This window comes from Chrysochloris asiatica, unplaced genomic scaffold (assembly GCF_000296735.1).
Source record: "Chrysochloris asiatica unplaced genomic scaffold, ChrAsi1.0 scaffold00118, whole genome shotgun sequence".
Classification (NCBI taxonomy): domain Eukaryota; kingdom Metazoa; phylum Chordata; class Mammalia; order Afrosoricida; family Chrysochloridae; genus Chrysochloris; species Chrysochloris asiatica.
The window spans coordinates 7206413-7229258 of record NW_006408636.1 but is presented as its reverse complement, the minus strand read 5'-3'; the positions used below and the strand labels follow the sequence as shown (position 1 = coordinate 7229258).

General features: G+C 37.8%; 1 protein-coding gene across 1 annotated transcript in view; it reads right to left on the bottom strand.

The window, feature by feature from the left end:
- Window positions 1–22846, bottom strand: part of KIF4A (kinesin family member 4A) — a 236359-nt gene that overhangs the window by 103003 nt on the left and 110510 nt on the right. Inside the window, 3 exon segments of the mRNA XM_006878266.1 lie at window positions 17885–17995; window positions 18920–19064; window positions 22031–22134. Of these exon segments, the coding sequence (XP_006878328.1) occupies window positions 17885–17995; window positions 18920–19064; window positions 22031–22134 (360 nt within the window).

Here is a 22846-nt window from a genome sequence, read left to right as displayed (position 1 = left end):
GGGCACTGGACATGAACAGACCTTCCACTAAGAAAGACATTCAGGCAACCAACAAACACATGATGAAATATTCATGATCATTAGCCACCAGAGAGAGGCAAATCAAAACAAAGAGATATCATCTCATGCCAGCATTAATAGCAAAGTTAAAACAAACAGAAAACAACAAATCATGCCAAGGGTGTGGAGAGACTGTGAACCCCCTACATTGCTGGTGGAACTATAAAATGATTCATTCACTCTGGAAAATGGTATGGCATTCCCTCAGAAAGTCGGAAATAGAAATACCTTATAACTCAACAATCTCTTTATTGGGTATACATTCAAAAGAAATAAGAGCCAAGGCAAAAGTAGCTATGTGTATAACATCATCCGCTGCAGCACTATTCACAATAATAAAAAGATGGAGACAGCCTAAGTGCCCATCACTGAAAGAATGGGTAAATAAACTTTGTTACATACACACAATGGAATAGTATGCAACATTTAAGAATGATGATGATTCTGCAAAACACCTCATAACATGGATGAACCTGAAGGACATTAAGCTGAGTGAATTCAATCATGAAAGGACAAATATTGTATTAGAACATTTGTTTAAAACCTTAAGATTTTCTTAAGAAACATTCTTTGATGTTACCAGGAGTGGGAGGGAGTAGGGAGTAATTCACTGGCTACAGGGTAGACACATGTTGGCTAGAGTGACAGGGAGGGCAATATACAATAAGAGTACAGGTGTCAGAATGATGAAGATAGGTAAAGACACAGGGAGGTATGCATGGGCTAAAGGGTATATAGGAAAATAGTGATATATACACGACCTTGGAAGAATGTTCTATATGTAGATTGATGGATTGAGACATAGGCTGAATGGGTAAGGGAGGAAGAGTGGGAGATATGTATATATGTATATATATACACACACAGGGCATAATAAATGGTGAAGAAATTGATTCTGTCATGGATTTCATTTTACTTGGATCAATAATCAACACTCATAGAAATAACAGTCAAGAAATCAAATGACATATTGAATTGGGTAAATCTGCTGCAAAAGACCTCTTTAAAAGATGTCACTTTGATGACCAAAGTGTGCACTACTCAAGCCATGGTATTTTCAATGATCTCATATGCATGTGAAAAATGGATGATGTTCCCTAGAAGCAAGGATGGAAAGACTTTGTCTCGCTCACTTTGGACACACCAGGAGAAGGGATCAATTGTTGGAGAAGAACATGTTAGGTAAAGCAGAATGTCAGTGAAAAAGAGGGAAACCCCTCAATAATGATAGACTGACAAGGTGATTGTAACAATGAGCTCAATCAAACACAGAAAAGACTGTGAGAATAGGGACAGGACCAGGTATCATTTTGTTCTGTTATATGAGGGGCTTCAAAACAATTATGGAAAAATTCTGTTATCTTTAAACTCCATTTTTCCATGAACTTTTAAGTCTCCCATATATAAGGTCATCGCTATGAGTCAGAGTTGACTCAATGGCACCTTATAACTGATTTTTTTTTTTTAACTTTCTATTGTGAACTGAGTGACAGTTTACAGAGATCATCAATTTTACTATTTACATTCAACAAATCATACACTTTACTTCATCTCAATGATTGCAATTCCTTCAATGTACCATCACTTACTCCATTTCCTCCCAGTTTTTTGTTTTCATTTCCCCTTCTTTCCTAACCCTTCTTCTGAATTTTGTCCTTTTGATCTAGAGTGGCTGACCATTTTATGTGAGTACCTCACTAGTGTTACTGTCCACCTATACACCTACCTATTACTTAACTGAAAATTGAGCCAAGGGGAGAGTTCAGTTCCAGACCTAAAGGGTGACCAAGGGCGACAGACTTGGGGTTCCACTGCTCTCTATCTGATCAGCAAGCCTTTTACTTTATGATTTTGAGTTTTGTTATCAATTTTTACCTACTCGATCCATTCTAAGTAGTTCTGATGTGGTATTGTAGGATAAGCCCTCAACCGAAAGGCCGGTTTGAACCACAAGTTCAGTAGTTCAAACTCACCAGCCACTCTTCTGAAATTCTATACAGGGTCACGATGAGTTGGAACCGACTTGGTGGCATTTAACAACAACCATTCAGTCTAACAACTAATTTTATGTACTGATCTTATATGCTGAACTTATGCTCATTCATTGGTTCTAATAGTTTAGTAGATTCAGTAGGGTTTTCTACAAACAAGATCATGTCATCTGCAAACAGATAACAGTTTTCTTTCTTCCTTTTCAGTCTGGATTGGAAATCAGGGAATTTTTTAAATGTCCTTTATCAGTGTGAAGAAACTTTTCCATTTTTAGTTTCTTGCGTGTTTTTATAAAGAAAGAGTATTGAGCTTTATAAAATGCTTTTTATCTGTGTCTACTGTGGTGCTGTGGGTTAATGTGCTGGACTGCAAAGTCAGGTTGAACCACAAGGTTGGCAGTTCAAGCTCACCAGCAGCTTCTTGGAAACCCTATACAGAATTGCTGTGGGTTGAAACCGACTCGACGGCACTTAACAACATTGAGATAATCAAAATAAGGATTTTTGTGTTTTATTCTATCAATGAGGTGCATTAAAATTTACTTTCAGATATTACACTAATCTTGCATTTTTTTTTATAAACCCCACTTGGTCATGGTGTATCATCCTTCTTATATGTTGCTGGATTCAGTTTAAGGAGTCCTGGTGGTACAGTAAGTCAAGTGCTGGGTTGCTGACCAAAAGGTAGCAGACTGAACCTAATAGCTGCTCTCTCCCTGAGAGAAAAATGAGGCAGTCAGCTTCCATAAAGATCTACAGCCCCGGAAACCCTATGGAGGAATGCTACTCTGTCCTATAGGATTACAATGAATCAAAAACAGCAGTGGGTTTGGTTTTGGTGGATTCAGTTTTCTAGTATTTTGTTAAGAGTTTTTACATTTATACTTATGAGAGTTATTTATTGGCCTTTAACTCCTTTCTAGTGAAGTATTTGGTTTGGGTATTGGGGTAATGTTGACATCACAGATTAGTTAGGAAGCATTCTTTTTGCTTTTATATTTTTGGAAGTGTTTCTGAAAACGTATTAAAAAAAAAAATGTTTGATAGAATTCTCCAATGAAGCCACCTAGGTCTGAGGTTTCTTTGTGAGAAAATTTTAACTGATAATCCAATCTCTTGTGATAAGTCTAGTCAGATTTTCAAATTCTTGAGTCAATTTTGTCAATTTTTGTCTTTCTAGGAATTTGCCCATTTATTTTACATAATTTGATGGCATACAGCTGTTAATAGAATTTCCTTGCAAACCTATGTTTTTTTCAAGACTCATACTAATGTCCGTCCCTTCTTTTATTTCTAAGTTTAGTCATTTGAGTGTTCTCTTTTTTTCTTGGTAAGTCTAACTAAATATTGTCAGTATTGTTGATCCTTTCAAAATACAAACTTCTGGTTTCACTGATTTTCTTTATTGTATTTTCATTCTCTATTTCATTAATATTCAAGCTATTTTTAAAAAAAAACTATTTTCTAGCTTTGGGTTTAGTTTGTTATTCTTTTCTTGTAGCTAAAAGTGGTAAGTTTAGGTCACTGATTTGAGATCTGTTGTTATGAGATTCATCTTTAAGACAAGAGTTTACAGTTATAAGTTTTCCAGTTTTCATCTAAGTACTGCTGTAGTTGTTGCATCCTGAAGATTGTGTTTTGATTTTGTCATCTTAAAGTATTTTCTAATTTCCCTTATAATTTCTTCTTTGACCCATTATTTAGAATTTTGTTGTTTAATTTCCATATATCTGTGAATTTCCCACATTTCTTTCTGTTGATTTTAATACTTTTGGTGGAAAAGGTTTTATAGCGTAACACATGGCTGGAGAAGGTTCCACATGCACTTGAGAAAAATGTGCATCCTGCTGTTGTTAGTTGGTGTTCCATAGATGTCTATTAGGTTTAGCTAACTTAAAGATAATACCTATAAGGAATACTATGAACAATAGTATTACACAACCTAAGTGAAATGCACAGATTCATAAAAGGACAGTAACTATTGAAACTAACTCAAGAAAAAATAGAAAATCTGAATAGACCTATGACAGGATATTAAATTATTAATTCAAAAACTTCCCATAAGCCTTTTGACATTTTTACTTATCTTCTACTTAGTTGCTCTATTCATTATTGAAAAGTAGAATATTGAAGACTCCAACTATTACTGTTGATTTGTCTATGTCTCCCTTCATTTTTATATATTTTTGATTCATGTGTTTTAGGGTACTGTTGTTAAGAGCTTATATGGTTGCAATCGTTACATCATCCTGATGGAGTTTATCATTATAAAATGTCCCTCTCTAGTAACATTTTGTCTTAAAGTCATTTTATTTGACTCAAATATAGCCATTTCAGCTTTTTTATGATTGATGTTTACATGATAGACCTTTCCATATCCCTTTTCTTGCAACTTAGTTATATCTTTGAATGCTTCCTATAGACAGCATACAGTTGGATCTTGATTTTATTTTTTAGCCAGTGTGACAATCTCTGATTTTTTATTAGATTAGCTGAATCCCATTTAATGTTATTATTGATTTGGTTGGATTTATGGCTTTAAGTTTACTTTTTGCTTTCTAGATCTCATGTTTATTGTTTCTATTATTACTTACTGCTTTGTTTTGCATTAAGTGAGTATTTTCTACAGTAACATATTAATTCTTTCATTGGCTATCACTATATTTTTTAGTTACCTTTAAAATTCTCTTTAGAATTTTATTCATTTTTACTTTTTTCAATCTTTTTTACTGTGAATTGATTGAAGGTTTACAGATCAGATTAGATCATCAGTTTTAGATTCAATAAATCATGTACTTTGCTTCCATACAATGATTGAATCCCTTCCATGTATATCACAGAATTCTATTTTAGAATTAGACAAGTTGTACATCTTTTTATTCATTTAAGCAAAGTTTTAAATTTTCAATTTTCTGTAGAACTTCAGTACACGAATAAAAGAAACTGAGTAAATTTCATCTCATCCTTACAATATACTGGAAAATTTCCTGCCCTTGTAAAGTAAAAAGTCCTCTGAAAGTATTTTAAAATCTTAATACTTTCTGTTCCTAAATAGAGGAAACTATTTATATGTGTATGTATATATACACATATCACATAAATATTAGAAACTTTCTCACTTTGACAAAAGAGTACATTGAAATTATGCAACTATCTTTAGAAATCCTGTTAATGAATGGAAGAAATTATATATGTAGTTTTCTCATTCACTCAGTTTTAAAGAAAGATCTTTTCATTGAGTGAAGGTTTACAGAGCAGATCATCAGTTTTAAAATCAACAAATCAAATAGTTCCTTTCATCTCTATGATTACAATACCCTCATTGTAACATCACTTTTCCAACTTTCTCCCTGTGATTCTTGTTTCCTTTATTTCTTCTTTCCCAATCATTCTGAATTTTCTCCTTAGGTAAATGCTGCCCTGTTGATCTCGAATGGTTGATCATTCTATGGTGTGCATACCTTATAGATTTTTTTTGCTCCCCTTTTAGATCTATCAATTGTTTGCTTAAAAAACTGAGGGCAGGGCTGATGAAAAGAGATGTAGATAGGTCTCTTGTGATACAACAGTGAATAACTGTTATCAGGACTGATTGTGAGGATTGGAAATGTAAAGGTAGACGTTTTGTAGCAAAAGGAGGGGAATGATTGACTTTGCAGTCTAGGATGGTCCCTGGGACCATCAAGGGAGAAGAGTGGAGAGCGGGACCCTACCCAAAGAAGCAGTGACTCCAGAGATGGAGGCAGAGACAATGACGTGGAGAAATGGAGTGGCTGGGGACTTTACACCCAGAGAGGGAGAGGGGTTGTGTGCTGATGACCGGGGGGTTGGAGGGGGAGAGGGGAGAAGAGGGGGGCAGGCTTGCAGGGTATATACTCTTTGGTTGGTTGATGATGCATGGAGGGGATTGTAACGATGGCAATGAAACGATATACGATAGGATGAATGTAAAGCTAATGTTCTCCCATGTAAACTATCACACACATAATTCACAATAAAACATTAAAAAAAAAACAAAAAAAAAACTGAGCCAGAAGAATTAGTTCAGTTGCAGACCTTATGGGTTGGTGATTACTCTATCACTTACAGTAAACATCTCAACTTACCAGAATTGGCTTCAGATTTATATTAATTTAATTTCAGTGAAATATAGAAATATTACTTTTACATAGCTCTATTCTTTGTGTGGTAATGTAGGATAAGCACAAGGTTAGCAATTCAAAATCACCAGGTGTTCCTTGGAAACCCTATACAGAGTCACTGAGTTGGAACCTACTTTATAGCAGGTAACAACTACATAGCTCTATTTACTCTTCACTTTTTACATTCTATTGTCATGTATATTACATCTATGTTGCTGTTAACTGCCACTGAGCCAGTTATAATTTCCAAGGAGTGCCTGGTGGGTTTGAACCACTGACCTTGTGGTTTGCAGTCCAGTGCTTATTCTACAGTGCCAAACCAGGACTCTATCTATATGTAACCAAAACTGTACTATAATTATAAATACTACATATAATTTGTCTTTTAAATAAACTGAGAGAAGAAAAGAAAACAAGTATATATTTATAGAGTCTGTATTCACTATTTCTGGTTCTCTTCATTTCTTCCTGTGGATTCATGTCAATATCTGATGACATCGTTCCTCAAATACCTGTGTAGTTTATACTGTTATTGTCCAATATATTACAGTTTTGACATACAACCATCAATAAATATATATACTAATAAATAAACATTTTATACTATTATATATTTTAAATTATTATTATATATAATATTGTTGTTAAGTGCCATCAAGTCAGTTCCAACTCAAACTGACTCTGTATAGGGTTTCTGACAAGAGGCTGGTAGGCTTCAACCACCGGCCTTGAGGTTCAACCCAACCCTATGGTTTAGTGCTCATCCTACAGTGCAACACCAGGAATCCATATGTATGATATTCATAAATAATATCAACAATTATATGTATTTAAATGATCTGGAACGTTGATGTGATGCTATAGAATAATCACTGGATTGTTAAACATAAGGTGAGTGGCTAAAATCCAGCCACTCCTTGGCAATGCTATACAGGGTCATTATAAGTTGGAACTGACTCTACTGTACTTAACAACATTTTATATATATATTCACCTATTTTTTCGCCTTTCTTCTCTTAACTGATTTACACAGCAATGTTTACACAATTGCTTTGCAAATTTCAGATAAGAAAGGAGAATAATACGTAATAATAACTCTCATAAAATAACATACACAATTACCTTTTCTGGTATGTTTTTGTTTTTGCAACTTCAATTTTTTTTTGTGTGTAAACTGTTTTCAGGTTGCAGAAGCTTCTTTAGTATTTCTTGCCAGGCAGGTCTGCTAGCAACAAATTCGCCAAGTTTTTGTTTATCTTACTATCTTTATTTTACCATCATTAAAACAAACAAACAAACATAGTTATGGTCTGTACAAGATTCATTGTTGTTGTTGTTAAGTGTGTTCAGTTGATTCCGACCCATAGCGACCCTGTATAGGGTTTCCAAAGAGCAGCTGGTGAGCTTGAACCACCGACCTTGCAGTTCAAATGACTTTGCAGTCTGATGCATTAGCCCACAGCACCACCTACAAGATTCATAGGTGACAGCTTTTCACTTTCAGTATTTTGAAGATATTTTCCCACAGCTTTCTGACCTCCATTGGTTTTGATGAGAATTCAGTTGCTATTCTTATTGTGGTTGCCTTATATGTGCTGTCTTATCTTGCTGCTGTCAAGTTTTTGTTTTTGTCTTTGAATATTTTGACTGTGATGTATCTGGATATCTTTACATTTATCCTACTTGGAGTTCATTGAGCTTATTGGATGTGTGGTGGTGGTGGTGGTGGTAATGTGCCATGGATCCGGTTCCGACTTATAGCAACCCTGTACAGGGTTTCTGAGGCTATAAATCTTTACAGGAGCAGAAAGCATCATCTTTCTCCCACGGAACAGCTGGTAGTTTCGAACTGCTGACCTTAAGGTTCACAGCCCGATTCGTAACCACTACGCTACCAGAGCTTCTTAAAGGATGTGTAAGTTAACATTTTTCATAAAATTTGGGGAGTTTTAAGCTATTATATCTTTGAATAATTTTTATGCTCTGTTTCACTTATTCCTTCAAGCTACCAGTCTCCTGTTCACTACCAAAATTTCCATTACTTTTCACAGCAACTTTTGCTTAAACTTTCTCAAACTCTGTTCCAAATAATGTAAGTCACCTTGTTGTTAATTGCCATTGAGTTGATTCTGACTCATTGTGACCCTGTAAAGGGTTTCCAAGGAGTGGCTGTTGAGTTTGAACTGCTGATCTGTGGTTCAAACTGACCTTGTGGCCCAGTGCTTTATCTCACAGTACCACGACTTAGGGAGAACTATATTCCTACGGCCTGCCTCTTCCTCTGTACAGAACCTCTGTACCACTGCTCAGGACATGGGGACCGGAACAGCAACTAGCTTTTCCTAGAGTGACAAGCAGGGTGGTGAGCAAAGACAGAATAGCTTGCTCTTCTTGGTCTGCCTATTCTGACATGGGACCTCCATTCTGTGATTAGTTATGGTGGTGGTTGTGTGCTGTTGAATTGGTTCCAATTCATAGTGATCTTGTATAGGGTTTCTGAGGCTGTAACTCTTTAAGGGAGCAGAAATCCTAATCTTTCTTCCTCAAAGTGGCTTGTAGATTCAAATTGCTGATGTTGTGGTTAGCAGCCAAACGCATAACCCACTATGCCACCAGAGCTCTATGGGCTAGGGCTATTAGGGGCTCTAGTATTTCTGGCCTTCTTCCAGAGGTGGAGCTTCTGGGGACTGAGTAAAAGAAGACATCCCTAGACCTCTTGGTTACTCTAATCTGAAACAGAACCTTAGCAACACGGAGCTATGGGGAATAAAACATCCCATACCTGCCCTTACTTGGAAGAAACTAGAAATAGACTGAGAGGGGCTGAGGGAACGTTCTTGGCTTCCCTGAAGTTGGTGGGGGGTAAGAGGTGGAAGCAGGTCGTAGTTCAAATGCCACATTCTTGATGTCGTTACAAAAATTTAGATTTTCTTGACTAAATGTTTCTCTACTTGCTATATCACTTTAGGATAATTTGCAGATACTTCTCATTTTTTTATTGTGTTAAAAATATATGCATCAAAACACATTTCAATATAACTTCTATATTGATATTTCAATGACATTGTTCATTTTAGGTTCTGTCAGCATTATAGCTATCATTTCCCAAAATATCTTACCATAGTTAACATAAACTCAAGCCCCCCCGAACAAAAAACTCTCCTTTCTCCCCTTCCTCCCACCATAACTATTTATCTATCTTTGGTTTTTATATATTTGCTTATTTCATATAAAAGAGATCATCCAGCATTTGTCCTTTTGTAACTGGCTGATTTCAATCAGCATGTTTTCAAGGTTCACTCATACTGGGGCATGCAGCAGAATTTAATTTCTCTTTATGGCTGTACAATATTCTATTGTATAAGGATGAGTCAAAAAGTATTGCTCCATCCCCTACTTGGCATATATCTACAAGAAATACGAGCCAAAACCCGAGTAGATATACACACACCAGAGTTCACTGCAGCACTATTCACAATAGCATCAAGAAAGAATAAACAAATTTTGGCACATACATACAATGGAATACTATGCTACCTTGAAGAATAATAATGAAGCTGCAAAACACCTCCTAACATGGATGAACCTTGAGGACATAACGCTGAGTGAAATTAGTAAAAAGGACAAATATTGCGTAAGACCATTACTGTAAAAGCTTAAGATTTCCATAATAAAAGAATAATTCTTTGATGGTTACCAGGGGTGGGAGGGCGGGGACAGTAATTCACAGGTTAGGGGATACACATATGATAGTTCCAGTGACTGGGAGAGCAATAAAAAGGAGGGGGAGGCAATACACAAGAAGTGGTAAGGGGTAGATGAATGGGGATGATAAAGAAAGACTTTAGGGAAGCATGATGGTGGTGGTTATGTGCCATGGAGTTAGTTCCATCTCATAGCGACCCTATATGGGGTTTCCGAGGCTGTAAATCTTTACGGGAGCAGAGAGCCTCATCTTTCTCCCCTGGAAAAGCTGGTAGTTTTAAACTGCTGGCTGTGAGGTTCATAGCCCATTTCGTAACCACTAAGTTACCAGAGCTCCTTAGCTATCACATTAGGGGTGAGTTAATTAAATGTTTGATCAAATATAGTAGTCTAATTTTTAAGTGTGTATGTGGGGTAGATGAATAGGGATGATAGGTGAAGAATTAGGGAGGTATACATGGGCTTGTGATGTATGCACAGTCTTGGAACAACAGGGCTGAGTGATATAGGGCTCAAGACATAGTCTGAATGGGGAAAGATGGGGAAATAATGTTAAGGTGCTTGACTGTTTTGTGGAAATTGGATTTCCCTGTCTACTACTGTAATTTAGACATTAAATGGGGATAGAAAGGAATACTGGGAAATGATTACGGAAAACTTGCAATCCCGTCTTCAGCCTATAACTGATTGTTGTTGCTATTAAGTGCTGTCCTACCCATAGTGAACCTGTATAGGGTTTCCGAGGAGCGGCTGGTGAGCTTAAACCACTGACCTTGAAGTTCAAACTGACTTTGTAGTCCAGAACATTCATTAGTCCACAGTGCCACACCAGTCCAAGACCTGATTGGATTATCTAAAAGGGAACTAGAATTTGCCAAGGGAAATAGGCTTCTTATTAAGCCTTTGTGGAGTATGGGGCCTTAGGTGGAATCCTGAGCCCCACCCAGAACCTTCAGAGGTGGTACATTTCTACTTGAAAAGACATGCAGATCAATCCAGAATGGTTAGAGGGATATAAGATCCTTTTTTTTTTTTATTGTGAATTATGTGATAGTTTACATGAGAGAACACCAGCTTTACATTCATCCAGTCATATTTCATTTCATTGCAATGATTACAATTCCCTCCATGCATCATCAAACAATCAAAGGGTACACCCCATAAACCTGCCCCCACAGCCTTCAGCACACAGCCCCTCTCCCTCCCTGAGTCCAGGGTCCCCAGCTGCTCCATCTCTCCACGTCATCGTCTCTGACTCCATTTTTGGCATCACTGCTTCTCTGGGTAGGGTCCTGCACTCCACTCTTCTCACTTGATGGTCCCAGGGACCTCTGCTCCTGGACTGCAAAATCAACTACTCCCCTCCTTTTGTTACAAAACATCTACCTTTACATTTCCAACCTCATAGTCTGTCCTGATAGCAATTATTCACAATTGTTACTACAAGTGTCTCACCCCCATCTCCTTTCATCAGCCCTGTCCCAACAGATTGGAAACCAATTAGTGGAGATTCTACTTTCCCTTGCACCCTCTGTAACTAGACTCCCTCTTGAAAGCATGTAAGCCAGTCACTTCCTGCCTTTGTTTGTTGTTGTTAGGTGCCATTGAATCATTACCGATTCATAGGGACGTTATGCACAGCAGAACGAAACACTGCCTGATCCTGGGCCAACCTCACTATCGTTGCCATGCTTGAACCCATTGATGCTGCCACTTTGTCAATCCATCTCGCTGGGGGTCTTCCTCTTTTTCTCTGACCCTCCACCCTACCAAACATGATATCCTTCTCCAGTGACTGGTCCCTCTTGACAATATGTCCGAAGTATGAGAGACGCAGTTTGGCCATCCTGGCCTCCAAGGAGCATTCTGGCTGCACTTCTTCCAACACATATCTGTTGATTCTTTTGGCAGCCCATGGGACTTTCAACATTTTCCTCCAACACCATAATGCAAAAGAATCAATTCTTCTATGGTCTCCCTTATTCACTGTCCAGCTTTCACATGCATATGAGGTTGTTGAAAATACCATGGCTTGGGTCAGGTGCACCTTAGTCTTCAAGCTGACATCTTTGCTCTTCGACACTTTAAAAAGTTCTTGTGCAGTAGATTTGGCTAATGCAATACGTTGAATTTCTAAAGTTGCCCCTCCCTCTTAATCCTGTGTACCGAGGGGGTGGGAATGATCCTCGCTATAAAGATTAGTTCCCTCTTTTGAGCTACTATATCCATAAGTATAGATCAAGTTCATCAAATTGTAGCAGGTTACTCTTTTTGTTTTCCTCTTCTTTCTTTCAGAAGCTACTTCTTGAAGGAAAGACCATTGGAGGGGCAGGGGAAGCAGACTGTTTGGCTGTGACAATATCAAGCAAGCTGTTTGCCTTGGAGCCATTAAGGCAAGAAAAGTCAGCCCATCAGGGTAAACCCCTTTCTAAGACTGACACTCAAAAGGAAAACATGAGCAATCTTGTATGCTCACTGGTGATCACCCTGGTCAACTTGTGAGTGGAAGTGGGAGAAATACAGTAATGAAGACATGGGCTGAGACTGGCCATGTTTCACAGATACCTGATGACCTTGAGATGAGAGACAGAAGAGTAAGGGCTAGTTGGCCTGAAGTTTAGGGAGGTACTGGGAGTTTGAGTTAAGAGTTAAGCAGCCAACTGGTCTGAAGTGGGGGGAGGAATGTGAGAACTCCTAAATTTGCAGATAGTACCCATTTGACCTAGTTTGGATGGCTTGCTGACCAAAACTCGACAAGATGAAGATAAAGAAGTTTGATAAAAGGAGCATGTGTAAATTGCTAAAACTTGATGAATTGGACCTTTTCTTATGGATGAAGTTGCCCAAATTTCCAACTAAAAGGGAATAATTCTTCATATAAAGAATCAAGCTTGCCTCCTCAGTACACTGTGTTGGTTGATAGGGACAGGCAACTTAGATTTTGACTGTCAAAATTGGAGTGCTATAAAGCTGACTTTACAAGCTTTCATGAGGGTGCTATAAAGCTGACTTACAAGCTTTCATGAGGGTGCTTAGTGCCAGAATGCGGGTGGTATGATAAAATCCCCACAGAATAGTTTTCTCTTGTCCAAATGGGTCTGGTGATGATGGGGAAAGGATTTTGATAAGATTCAATTGTGAGTAACTTTTATCAGGACTAATGGCGATGGTTACAACTGTAATTGCAGAAGAGGTATAACTAAAAGTGGGGAGCAGTTATCTGTCACTTCAGAAACAGAGGACCCTAGGACCATCAAGAAGGAAGAGCATGAGTGGAGTATGGAATCCTAACCAGAAAAGCAGTGACAACAGAGATGGTGGCAGAGGCAATGACATAGAGAGATAGAGCAGCTGAGGATTAGAGGCCCATGGACTGAGAAAGGCAGTGCGAATGCAGGCAGGAAGCTGGCTTGCAAAATGTGCCCTTTGGACATTTGAACGAATACATATTTTCATTGTGGTATGTCTACATCAAAAAAAAAGGGGGGGAGGGGTGGCTTGGTGGGATAGAGGTAGCTGATGATACATGGAGGGAATTATAATCATTGCAATGATTTGTTGAATGTAAAACTGATGATCTGTCCTATGAAACCTTTACTCAATTCAAAATAAAAGCTTTTTTTAAAAAAGTATTGCTACAAAATCATAGAAATCTTTTTAAAACAAAAACATAAAAATGTGAAACTTTTTTTTAGACATACACTCCATCTAACTCTCTATATTTTTTCTATATATTTTTGAAGGCAGTTTTTCCACCTCTATAACCCTTCCCTGAATTAATCTGAACTCTTCGATTTACACCACAGCAAAACAGCATTTTTAACATCCTCGATGGACTCAAATCGTATTCATTTTCAAGGTTCTCTGAGTTTAAGGAACTAAGTAAGAAACAAACAAACAAAAAAACATCTAAAAGGGGAAAGATCATTGTTTCCCAATGGAATGCTTGCAGAGCAGCCCATGCCACCCTAAAAGAATGAGCAAATGCACTGTCATGATGGGAAAAAATTCGTTGCTGCAACTTTTCTTTCCTTTTTCTCATCAATTCAGCTTCAAATTTATTTAAAACCTCTTCCTAATGAGGTCTGTGATTCTCCTGTGCCCTTCAAGAAAATCTACCCAACTTCTTGAAAGACCAGCAGGAAAAAGAAACAGCAAAACAAAACAGCAGACTATTTGGCTATTACAAGAACAAGCAAGCTGTTTGCCTGGGAGCCATCAAGGCAAGTAATCAAGTCCCATCAGGACAAACCCCCTTCCAAGATTGAAGCTCAAAGGGAACACAAGAGCAGACATGTAAGCTTGCTGGTGACCTTGTTGGTCTACTTTTGTGTGTAAGTGGGGCAAAGGCAGTAATGAAGACATGTGCTGTGAGTTTGACCATGTTCCATAGACTCCTGTCAACCTTGAAATGAGAGAAAGAAGAGGAAGGGATGGTTGGTCCAAAGATTGGGGAGACTTGGGCACTCCTGAGCCCATGGACACTAACTTAGCTACGGTGGGCTACAGCTGAGAGTGAAGTGTCCAACTGATATGAAGTGGGGGAGGCATGCAATAATGATAAAACTTGCACACAGTACCCATTTGACCTAGCTTGGATGGCTTTATGATCAGAAATCAACTAGAGGAAGATAAATAACTCTGATACAGGAAACAAGTGTAAATTGCTACCATTTGATGAACTTGACCTATACTTATGGGGATAGCATTCTTTTGATTCAATAGTGAGAAATTGTTATTGTGACTAACTGTGATTGGTCCACCTATAAATGTAGAAGATGTGTAACAAAAAGGGAGGAGTACTTAATCTTACATTCCAGGAACAGAAGACCCTAGAACCATCAAGGGAGAAAAGCATGAATGGAATGTGGGATCTAACGAGAGAAGCAGCGACACCAGAGACAGAGGCAGAGGTGATGGCATGGAGAGACAGAGCAGTTGAGGACTCTAGACTCATGGTAAGAGAAAGGCTGTGTGCTGGCAGGCAGGCGACTGGCTTGCAAAATGTGCTCTTTGGTTGTTTAAATGATTATATATTCCTGCGAGTTTTTGTGTATATAAAAACAAAACAAAACAAAACAAAAAAAGAGTTAATAGAGGCAAATACTGTTAACCAATGGTGCATGGAGGGGATTACAATCATTACAATGAAACAAAATACAACTGGTTGAGAGCAAAACGGATGTTCTCCCATGTAAACTATCACTCAATTCATAATAAAAGCATTAAAAAAAATCTATCAAGACTACCTCACTGAAGTTCTAAAAGGATAGTCACCATTAACTTCTGAGCTGCCTTGAATTTAACTGGCCCAGCAGATCCCCTAGTAAAGGAGTTTTTGAGTATACCTTCTTTTTTGAAAGCAACCGAAATGAGAGTAAGAGAAACATATTAGTGAAAAAACTTTTCTGCAGCTATCTACTGATTACAGAGACAAGTTTAAACATGTTTTACTTGAAATAAATCCATGCATGTCTGAACTGAAAACCTAGAAGCAATATATATATATTTTTTATTCACCAGACTTTATATCATATTTTGCAAATCTATTCATCTGCTTATGGATATGTCGGTTGTTTCCACCTTTGAGCTACTGTGAAAAGTGCTGAAATGAACACATGTGTATAGGTTTCTGTTTGCATTCCTGTTTTCACTTCTTCTGGGTATATACCTAGGACTGGGATTGCTGGGTCATATGGTAATTCTACATTCAAATTTTTGAGAAACCACCAGTTTTCCACAGTCGCTGCTTCATTTTACATTGCCTCTAGCAACTGATGAGTTTCTCCACAACTAATACTTGCCATTCTCCATTTCCAGAGACTTCTTTTCTGCCCAGAGATTTTTAATAATTGTTTCTATAAATTTCATGACTTGTAGTTTTCTCTCTGGGGAAAACCAAACCCCAAATCATACTAATTATAGTGAAGCTGATTCTGACTCATAGTGACACTATAGGACACATTAGAACCGTCCCATATGATTTGCAAGGGCTGTAGCGTAGTGGTTATGAATTGGGTTGCTAAGCTCAAGGTCAGCAGTTTGAAACTACCAGCTGTTCCGTGGGAGAAAGATGAGAGTTTCTGCTCCAGTAAAGATTTACAGCCTCAGAAACCTTGTATGGGGTCAACTATGAGTTGGAACCAACTCCACGGCACATAAACCACTATCAAATCATTTTAAGGAAGCAGACTGCCTCAGTTTTTCCTGTAGAACAGCAGGTAGGTTCAAACTACCCACTTTACAGCTAGCAACCGCTGGTATTGCTGTCAGGTGTCATCAAGTCAGTTCCAACTCATCGTGACCCTACGTACAACAGAATGAAAAACTGCCAGGTCCTGTGCCATCTTCACAATTACTGTTAGGATTGAGTCAATTGTTGTCAATGTCTCAATCCATTTTGTTGATAGTCTTCCTCTTTTAAGCTGACCCTCCATTAAATCAAGCATGATGTCTTTCTCCAGCAACTACTCCTTCCTAACAACATGTTTAAAGTACAAGAAATAAAGTCTTACACCATCCTCCCTTCCAAGGAACATTCTGGCTTTACTTGTTCCAAGACACATTTTTGTGTTTTTCTGGCAGGTCATGGTACTTTCAATATTCTTTGCCAACATAATTCAAATGGATTAATTCTACTATGGCTTTCCTCATTCATTGTCTAGCTTTTGCATGCATATGAGGTAACTGAAAATACTATGGATTGGGTCAGGCATACCTTAATTCCCAAAGTGACATTTTTGCTGTTTAAAATTTTAAAGAGGTCTTTTGAAGCAGATCTATCTAATGCAATACATCTTTTGAGATCTTGATTACTGATTCCATAAGCAATGATTATACATCCAAGCACAATGAAGTCTTTGATAATGTCAATCCAGTTGTGAGGATTTTCATTTTCTTTACACTGAGGTGCAACCCATGCTGAAGGTTGTACTCTTTGATCTTCATTAGTATTTTAACTTCCCTTCACTTCCAGCAAGCAAGGTTGTATCATTTACTGCACCACTAGAACTTCTTTTTCTCACTGGCCCATGAATTGCCTTATGACATCATCCAGAAAAGTACACTTCCTCTTGTCTTGCCACAACATATCACATTCTGGCTCATTATTTTAACATTTTCTGAAATCAATGTTCTTTTCAGTACGCTTTCTAATATTACTATCTTACTCTCTTTCTGGATTATGCAGTATCTTCTTAATTTGATTTCTGATCTCCAATTTCTCCATGCTACAATCTGTTTTACACTTTATTCCCAGATGTATTTTCTTAAAGGAGTATTTTGCTGATATCAGTTCATTTCTCAAAAACTTAAAAAAATTTTACACTGGTAACAGAATAAAGTTTAAACTTGGACCTTTAACAATCCAGCTTCAATTTACTAAATCTTCTACTATTATCTTTCATCCTACCTGAATCATGTGCTAATCCTTGACCATGCCTGGAAAGTTGTGATTTCTGTGTCTTTGCTCCTGGCGTTCCTTTTATATGGAATGCCTGAATATGGGGACTTCAACAAGTTTGTAAAAATGGAATAAAAAGATAATGGACTTTTTCCGTGATCAGTTTGAAGCTCTCTCATATTTATCTCTATCAAATTCCCCTACTATTCAGGGCCTGTTTAACGATCATCTTTTCACTCCAGCTGGAAGTGTGATTTCCTTTTTCTTAATTACTTACATATTTTATACTATTCATGTACCCTAGGTTTTTTTATTACTTGTATTGGGGAAATTTGTATTTAAGGCTTACCTTTCTCATCATATAAGACATTCTTCAAGGGCATAGTTCATTTATACATATTTTTTATTTCCCATGGTATCTAGTGGATAGTAGGTTACTCATAGTAAACATTTAATAAATAACTTGTAAATTCATAACTGTGTCAATCTTTTATAGAACAGTTATTTGAAGTTCAGAAGCTTTAATGTTAGTAGGCCTGGAAAGGGTGTATTACCTAGGCCTTTGAGGAGTTTTAGATACTTACACGTTCTTTTAACTGGATTACTTCTTTGTCTTTTTGTTGCTTCCATTGTCTAAATTTCTCAGCATCCTCTTTCATCTGACGCATTAACTGTACTCGCTGGTTTTTCATCGCCTATAAAAATAAAAGTCACATTATTAGTCATCCGCACTTTATTTTAGGCTAGTGTACAGATGGAAAGACCATTAAGAAGAGAAAAAGTCCAAAGCGAAGTTGAGAAGGTCAGCAGCAGATTTTATGATTAGGTATTCAATACCCTTAGTCTTACACAGAATTTCCAAGTATAGATTATAGAAATGAACACTCTGAAGATAAAAAAAAAAAAAATGTATGTATAAACTAAATCTAACTACTAAGCCTCTAGGACAAATCCACCTTGCAACAATTGTAGTCTAAACCATCACTTTTTGAATCCTGTAAGTTAACATTCATTAGCTGAAAAATCACTTTCTAGGTATCTATCATCTTACTGTGATGGCGCAGGACCAGGCAGGATTTCGTTCTGTTGTACAATGGAACCAACTCGATGGCATCAAACAACAATAATCATCTACTATCTTAAGAAATTATATCATGGACGATGGTCAATGTTGTTGTTATGTGCCGTGGAGTGGGTTCCGACTCATAGCGACCCTATACAGCGTTTCTGAGGCTGTAAATCTTTATGGGAGCAGAAGGCCTAATCTTTCTCCCACGTAACAGCTTGTAGTTTCGAACTGCTGACCTTGCGGCTTGCAGCCCAATTCATAACCACTACACTACACTACCAGAGCTCCTTTTATACAAAAGTGTATTTGTCCTTTGGATTCAAAGAATTTAACATTAAACTCTGAATGTCAAATCAGGGTTTAGTTATTTAGATTCTTTCATTCTAGCACAATGTCCTGCAAAACAGATGTTTGTGGAGATTCACACATATGAAATGATGGCCCTGCCTGCTACTTCCTCACCTGAAAACATATTTGTCATATAATTCTAAGTGGAACTCCTATGTTTATAATTTCCAATGAGCTAAATGTAAACATGACAGTTTATTACCCGTATCTCCTGATTCAGTTTGGAGACGGTATGCTCTGTGGATTCCTTCAGCTTCAGAAGTTTGGACTGTTCATTCAGTTTCTTCTTCAGATCAGCTATTTGACCCTCCAGCTCCTGGAGACGTTTGCGGCGACGTTCACTCAACCTAAACACAGATGATGCAGGAATGAAGGCTCACAACAGCAAACTGTGTCTTCAAAAGATATAATAATGCCTGACTCCCAGGCCCACAACTCTAATATATGTGTATGTATATATATATATATATAATAGGTGGCCAGTCCCATATACATTAAAAAAAATGGATACCAAATCAAAACTGTCAAAAAATGGGAACTTAATACAAATAATAGAACAAGTTTTTTTTTGAGAATACAACAGTCTCATTACATACCCCACATTAACACTCTATGGCAAAAGTTGTTTATTTGAAGGATTTTATTTCAATTTAGCTATAAGGAATAATTCTGAGCCGGATACTGGAGTCCTGGGTATAGCACTATAGGATAAGCACTGAACTGCTAACTATATGGTTCAAATCCTACACAGTATCACTATGAGTCAGAACGGACTTTATGGAGGTTAATAACAACAAACCCTAGCTAGTGAGTCCTGGTGTGGTGTTTTAGGATAAGTACTGTCCTGTTAACCACAAGTAGTGCAGTGGCTCTAGAGGATAATCTAATGACTGCCAAACATGGAAGAAAGATGAGGCTCTCTTATCTGGCAAAGAGGTACAGCCTTGGAAACCCTATTCAGGGTCATTATGAGTTTAATCCAACTCGAAGGCACTTAAAAACAATAGCAGCAGCTAACTACAAGGTTAGCAGTTTAAACCCACCAGTCATTTCTCAGAAAGTCTATACAGGGTCCTTATGAGACAGAACTGACTCCGTGGCACTTAACAACAACAACCCTGGACAGTAAGTCTATTCATAAGGTAATTTGCCATCTCAAAACCCCAAATACATGACATCAGAGATGGAGGCAGAGATGATGACATGGAGAGACACAGCAGCTGAGGACTCTAGACTCATGGAAAGAGCAAGGCTGTGTGCTGGTGGCCAGGAGGCTGGTTTGTAGAATGTGTCCTTAGGTTATTTAAATTATTATATATTCCTGAGTGTTTTACATCAAAACAAAACATAACAGAGGGAACAGAAGCAAATATTGTTGAATTATGATGCATGGAGGGGATTGTCATCATTGCAATGAAACAAAATACGATATGATGAGTGCAAAACCAATGTATCGATGTTCTCCTATGTAAACTATCACTCAATTCACAATAAAAGTTAAAAAAAAAAAAAATAAAGACACAGGGAGGAGTGGGAGGGTTAAAGGTATAAAGGTAAATACAGTTGTATACACAACCCCGCAACAATAGTGTTCCATAGGTAGATACATGGACAAATACACAGGCTGAATGGGTATGGGAGAGAGACTGGGAGAATATCCAAAAATACATAAGGGTTTGACAGACAGTGTTTGTATGAGTATTTACCCTTGCTGTTAACACATCTATGAATGTTGTGGAACATACAGCGGAGGAAATGATGAAAACTTCTTGGGTATTAACATACACCTTGAGGCAACAAGTTGCTGCACCTAAGTTCTCAGGACCAAAGTCTCGGGGACACCATGGTCAATTGGCATAACATAGTTCACAAAGACAATGTTCTACATTCTGCTTTGGTGAGTAGTAGTAACTGGGATCTTAATAGCTCATAAGCAGTCATCTAAGGAGCTCTGGTAGCGTAATGGTTACGAATTGGGCTGCGAACCATAAGGTCAGCAGTTCAAAACTACCAGCTGCTCCGCGGGAGAAAGATGAGGCTTTCTACTCCCGTAAGGATTTACACCCTCGGAAACCCTGTACAGGGTCGCTATGGGTCGGAACCGACTCGAAGGCACTTAACAACAACAATGTACAACTATTGATTTCTCCATTTGAGAAAAAAGAAGAGTGTTGAAAAATTGAAGATGAACATTGGTCTACACAATTCTGAGGTCTGAAGGGCAAGATGGTGCCCAGCTACCACTACCAACTGCTCCAAAAGTGATCATATTAGAAGTTCCCAGAGTGGGAGACAGTGTGGCACAAAACACAAAATTATAAAAAAAAAAAAGACCAGCTTACTGATTAGAAAGAGACTGGAGGAACTGTAGAACATGGCCGTCAGCTACACTTCAGATCTGGAACAGAACTCACCCTCATGGCCCAATTTTCAACCAAGTGGTGGACAGATATACAGAGGGGATAACAACATCAGTGAGGTACGCTCACCATGGTATTATCAACCATTAAAGATCAAAAGAGCAATATTTACCTGGAGAGAAGGTGCAGAGAGGTTGGAAAGGAGGGTGGAACGGAAATAGGAACTTCAGAGAGGAAGTGGGATAACTAATGTTACATTGAGGGGATGAAACAAAGTATGCAATGTGTTGGTTATAAAATGGATGGTCTTTTCTGTACACCTTCATTCAATTCACAATAAAAAGTTTAAAAACAACAACAAAAAAACTCCAAATCCACTGCCAGCAAATCAATTCCCACTCATAGTGACCTTACAAGACAAAGCAGAACTTTTCAAAAGAGTTTCCAAAGCTGTTAATCATTTTGAAACGAAATTGTCATTATCTTTCTCCAGCAGAGTAGTTGGTGAGTTTGAACTGCCAACATTTTGGTTGGTAATCAAGTGCTTTAACCACTGTGCCACCAGGGATTTTTCATTTATGATCAGTGTAGAGAAAAGGGAACTTGCTCTCTGGTAGGTTTCATAATCTTTCAAAACTCAGATCAAATGCTAAATTTTATAAAGACTTCCTTGATCATGCTAGCCTGAACTGATGTCTCTTGGCTCTGAACTCTTAAAGCAATTGCTTCCTAAGAAATTTATTGCCTATTAATCATGTGCTGTTGCAACCATTATACTGAGATGTTATTTAAAATACCATTTACATAATTTTTCTTGTGTTTATGTCTTCTCTATAAAACTAGGTTTAAGTCTCATAGGGGAAGGATATGGGTCCTATACACTTGTCTATTGCTTCAGTAGTTCCTCACATATATAATAGACTTGAAACAGTATCTATCAACTTTATTCTTACTTGGCTTGGTTGACATCCTTCTTTGCTGTCTGAAGTTCAAGCACCAATTCTTCCTTTTCCTTTTGAAGATTGATGACTTCCAATTCTAGACTTTTTATGCTATCCTAGAAAGGTTATACACCAGAGATAAAGTATTAGATGACACATTAATAAAATTCCATGTCTCAAGGAATTCAATATTCCATGTCTCAAGGAATTATACTGAATTTTACCACTTCAATGTACACTAAAAACATTTGTTTTTGATTTGATGAAGACTAAAGTTATTCAGTGGCAAAAGAATTGACTTGAATACAAAGATGTCAGTTTAAATCTTGACTCCACCACTTACTAGCTAAATATCTTAGGGAAAGTTATTTCACCTCTTTCAACTTTCATTTCCGTGCAAAAAAAGAGTTAGTAAAGCAGGCCTATACTAACTATTGTTGTTGCTGTTGTTAGGTGCCATCGAGTTGGTACTGACTTATAGCGACCTTATGCAAAGCAGAACGAAACACTGCCTGATCCTGGGCCAACCTCACAAACGTTGCCACGCTTCAGCTCACTGATGCTGCCACTTTGTCAATACATCTTGCTGGGGGTCTTACTCTTTTTCTCTGACCCTCTATCCAACCTTCTCCAGTAACTGGTCCCTCCTGACAACATGTCTGAAGTATGAGAGACGAAGTTCGGCCATCCTGGCCTCCAAGGAGCATTCTTGGCTGCACTTCGTCCAACACAGATTTGTTGGTTCTTTTGGCAGCCCATGGTACTTTCAATATTCTCCTCCAACACCACAACTCAAAAGCATCAATTCTTCTACGGTCTTCCTTATTC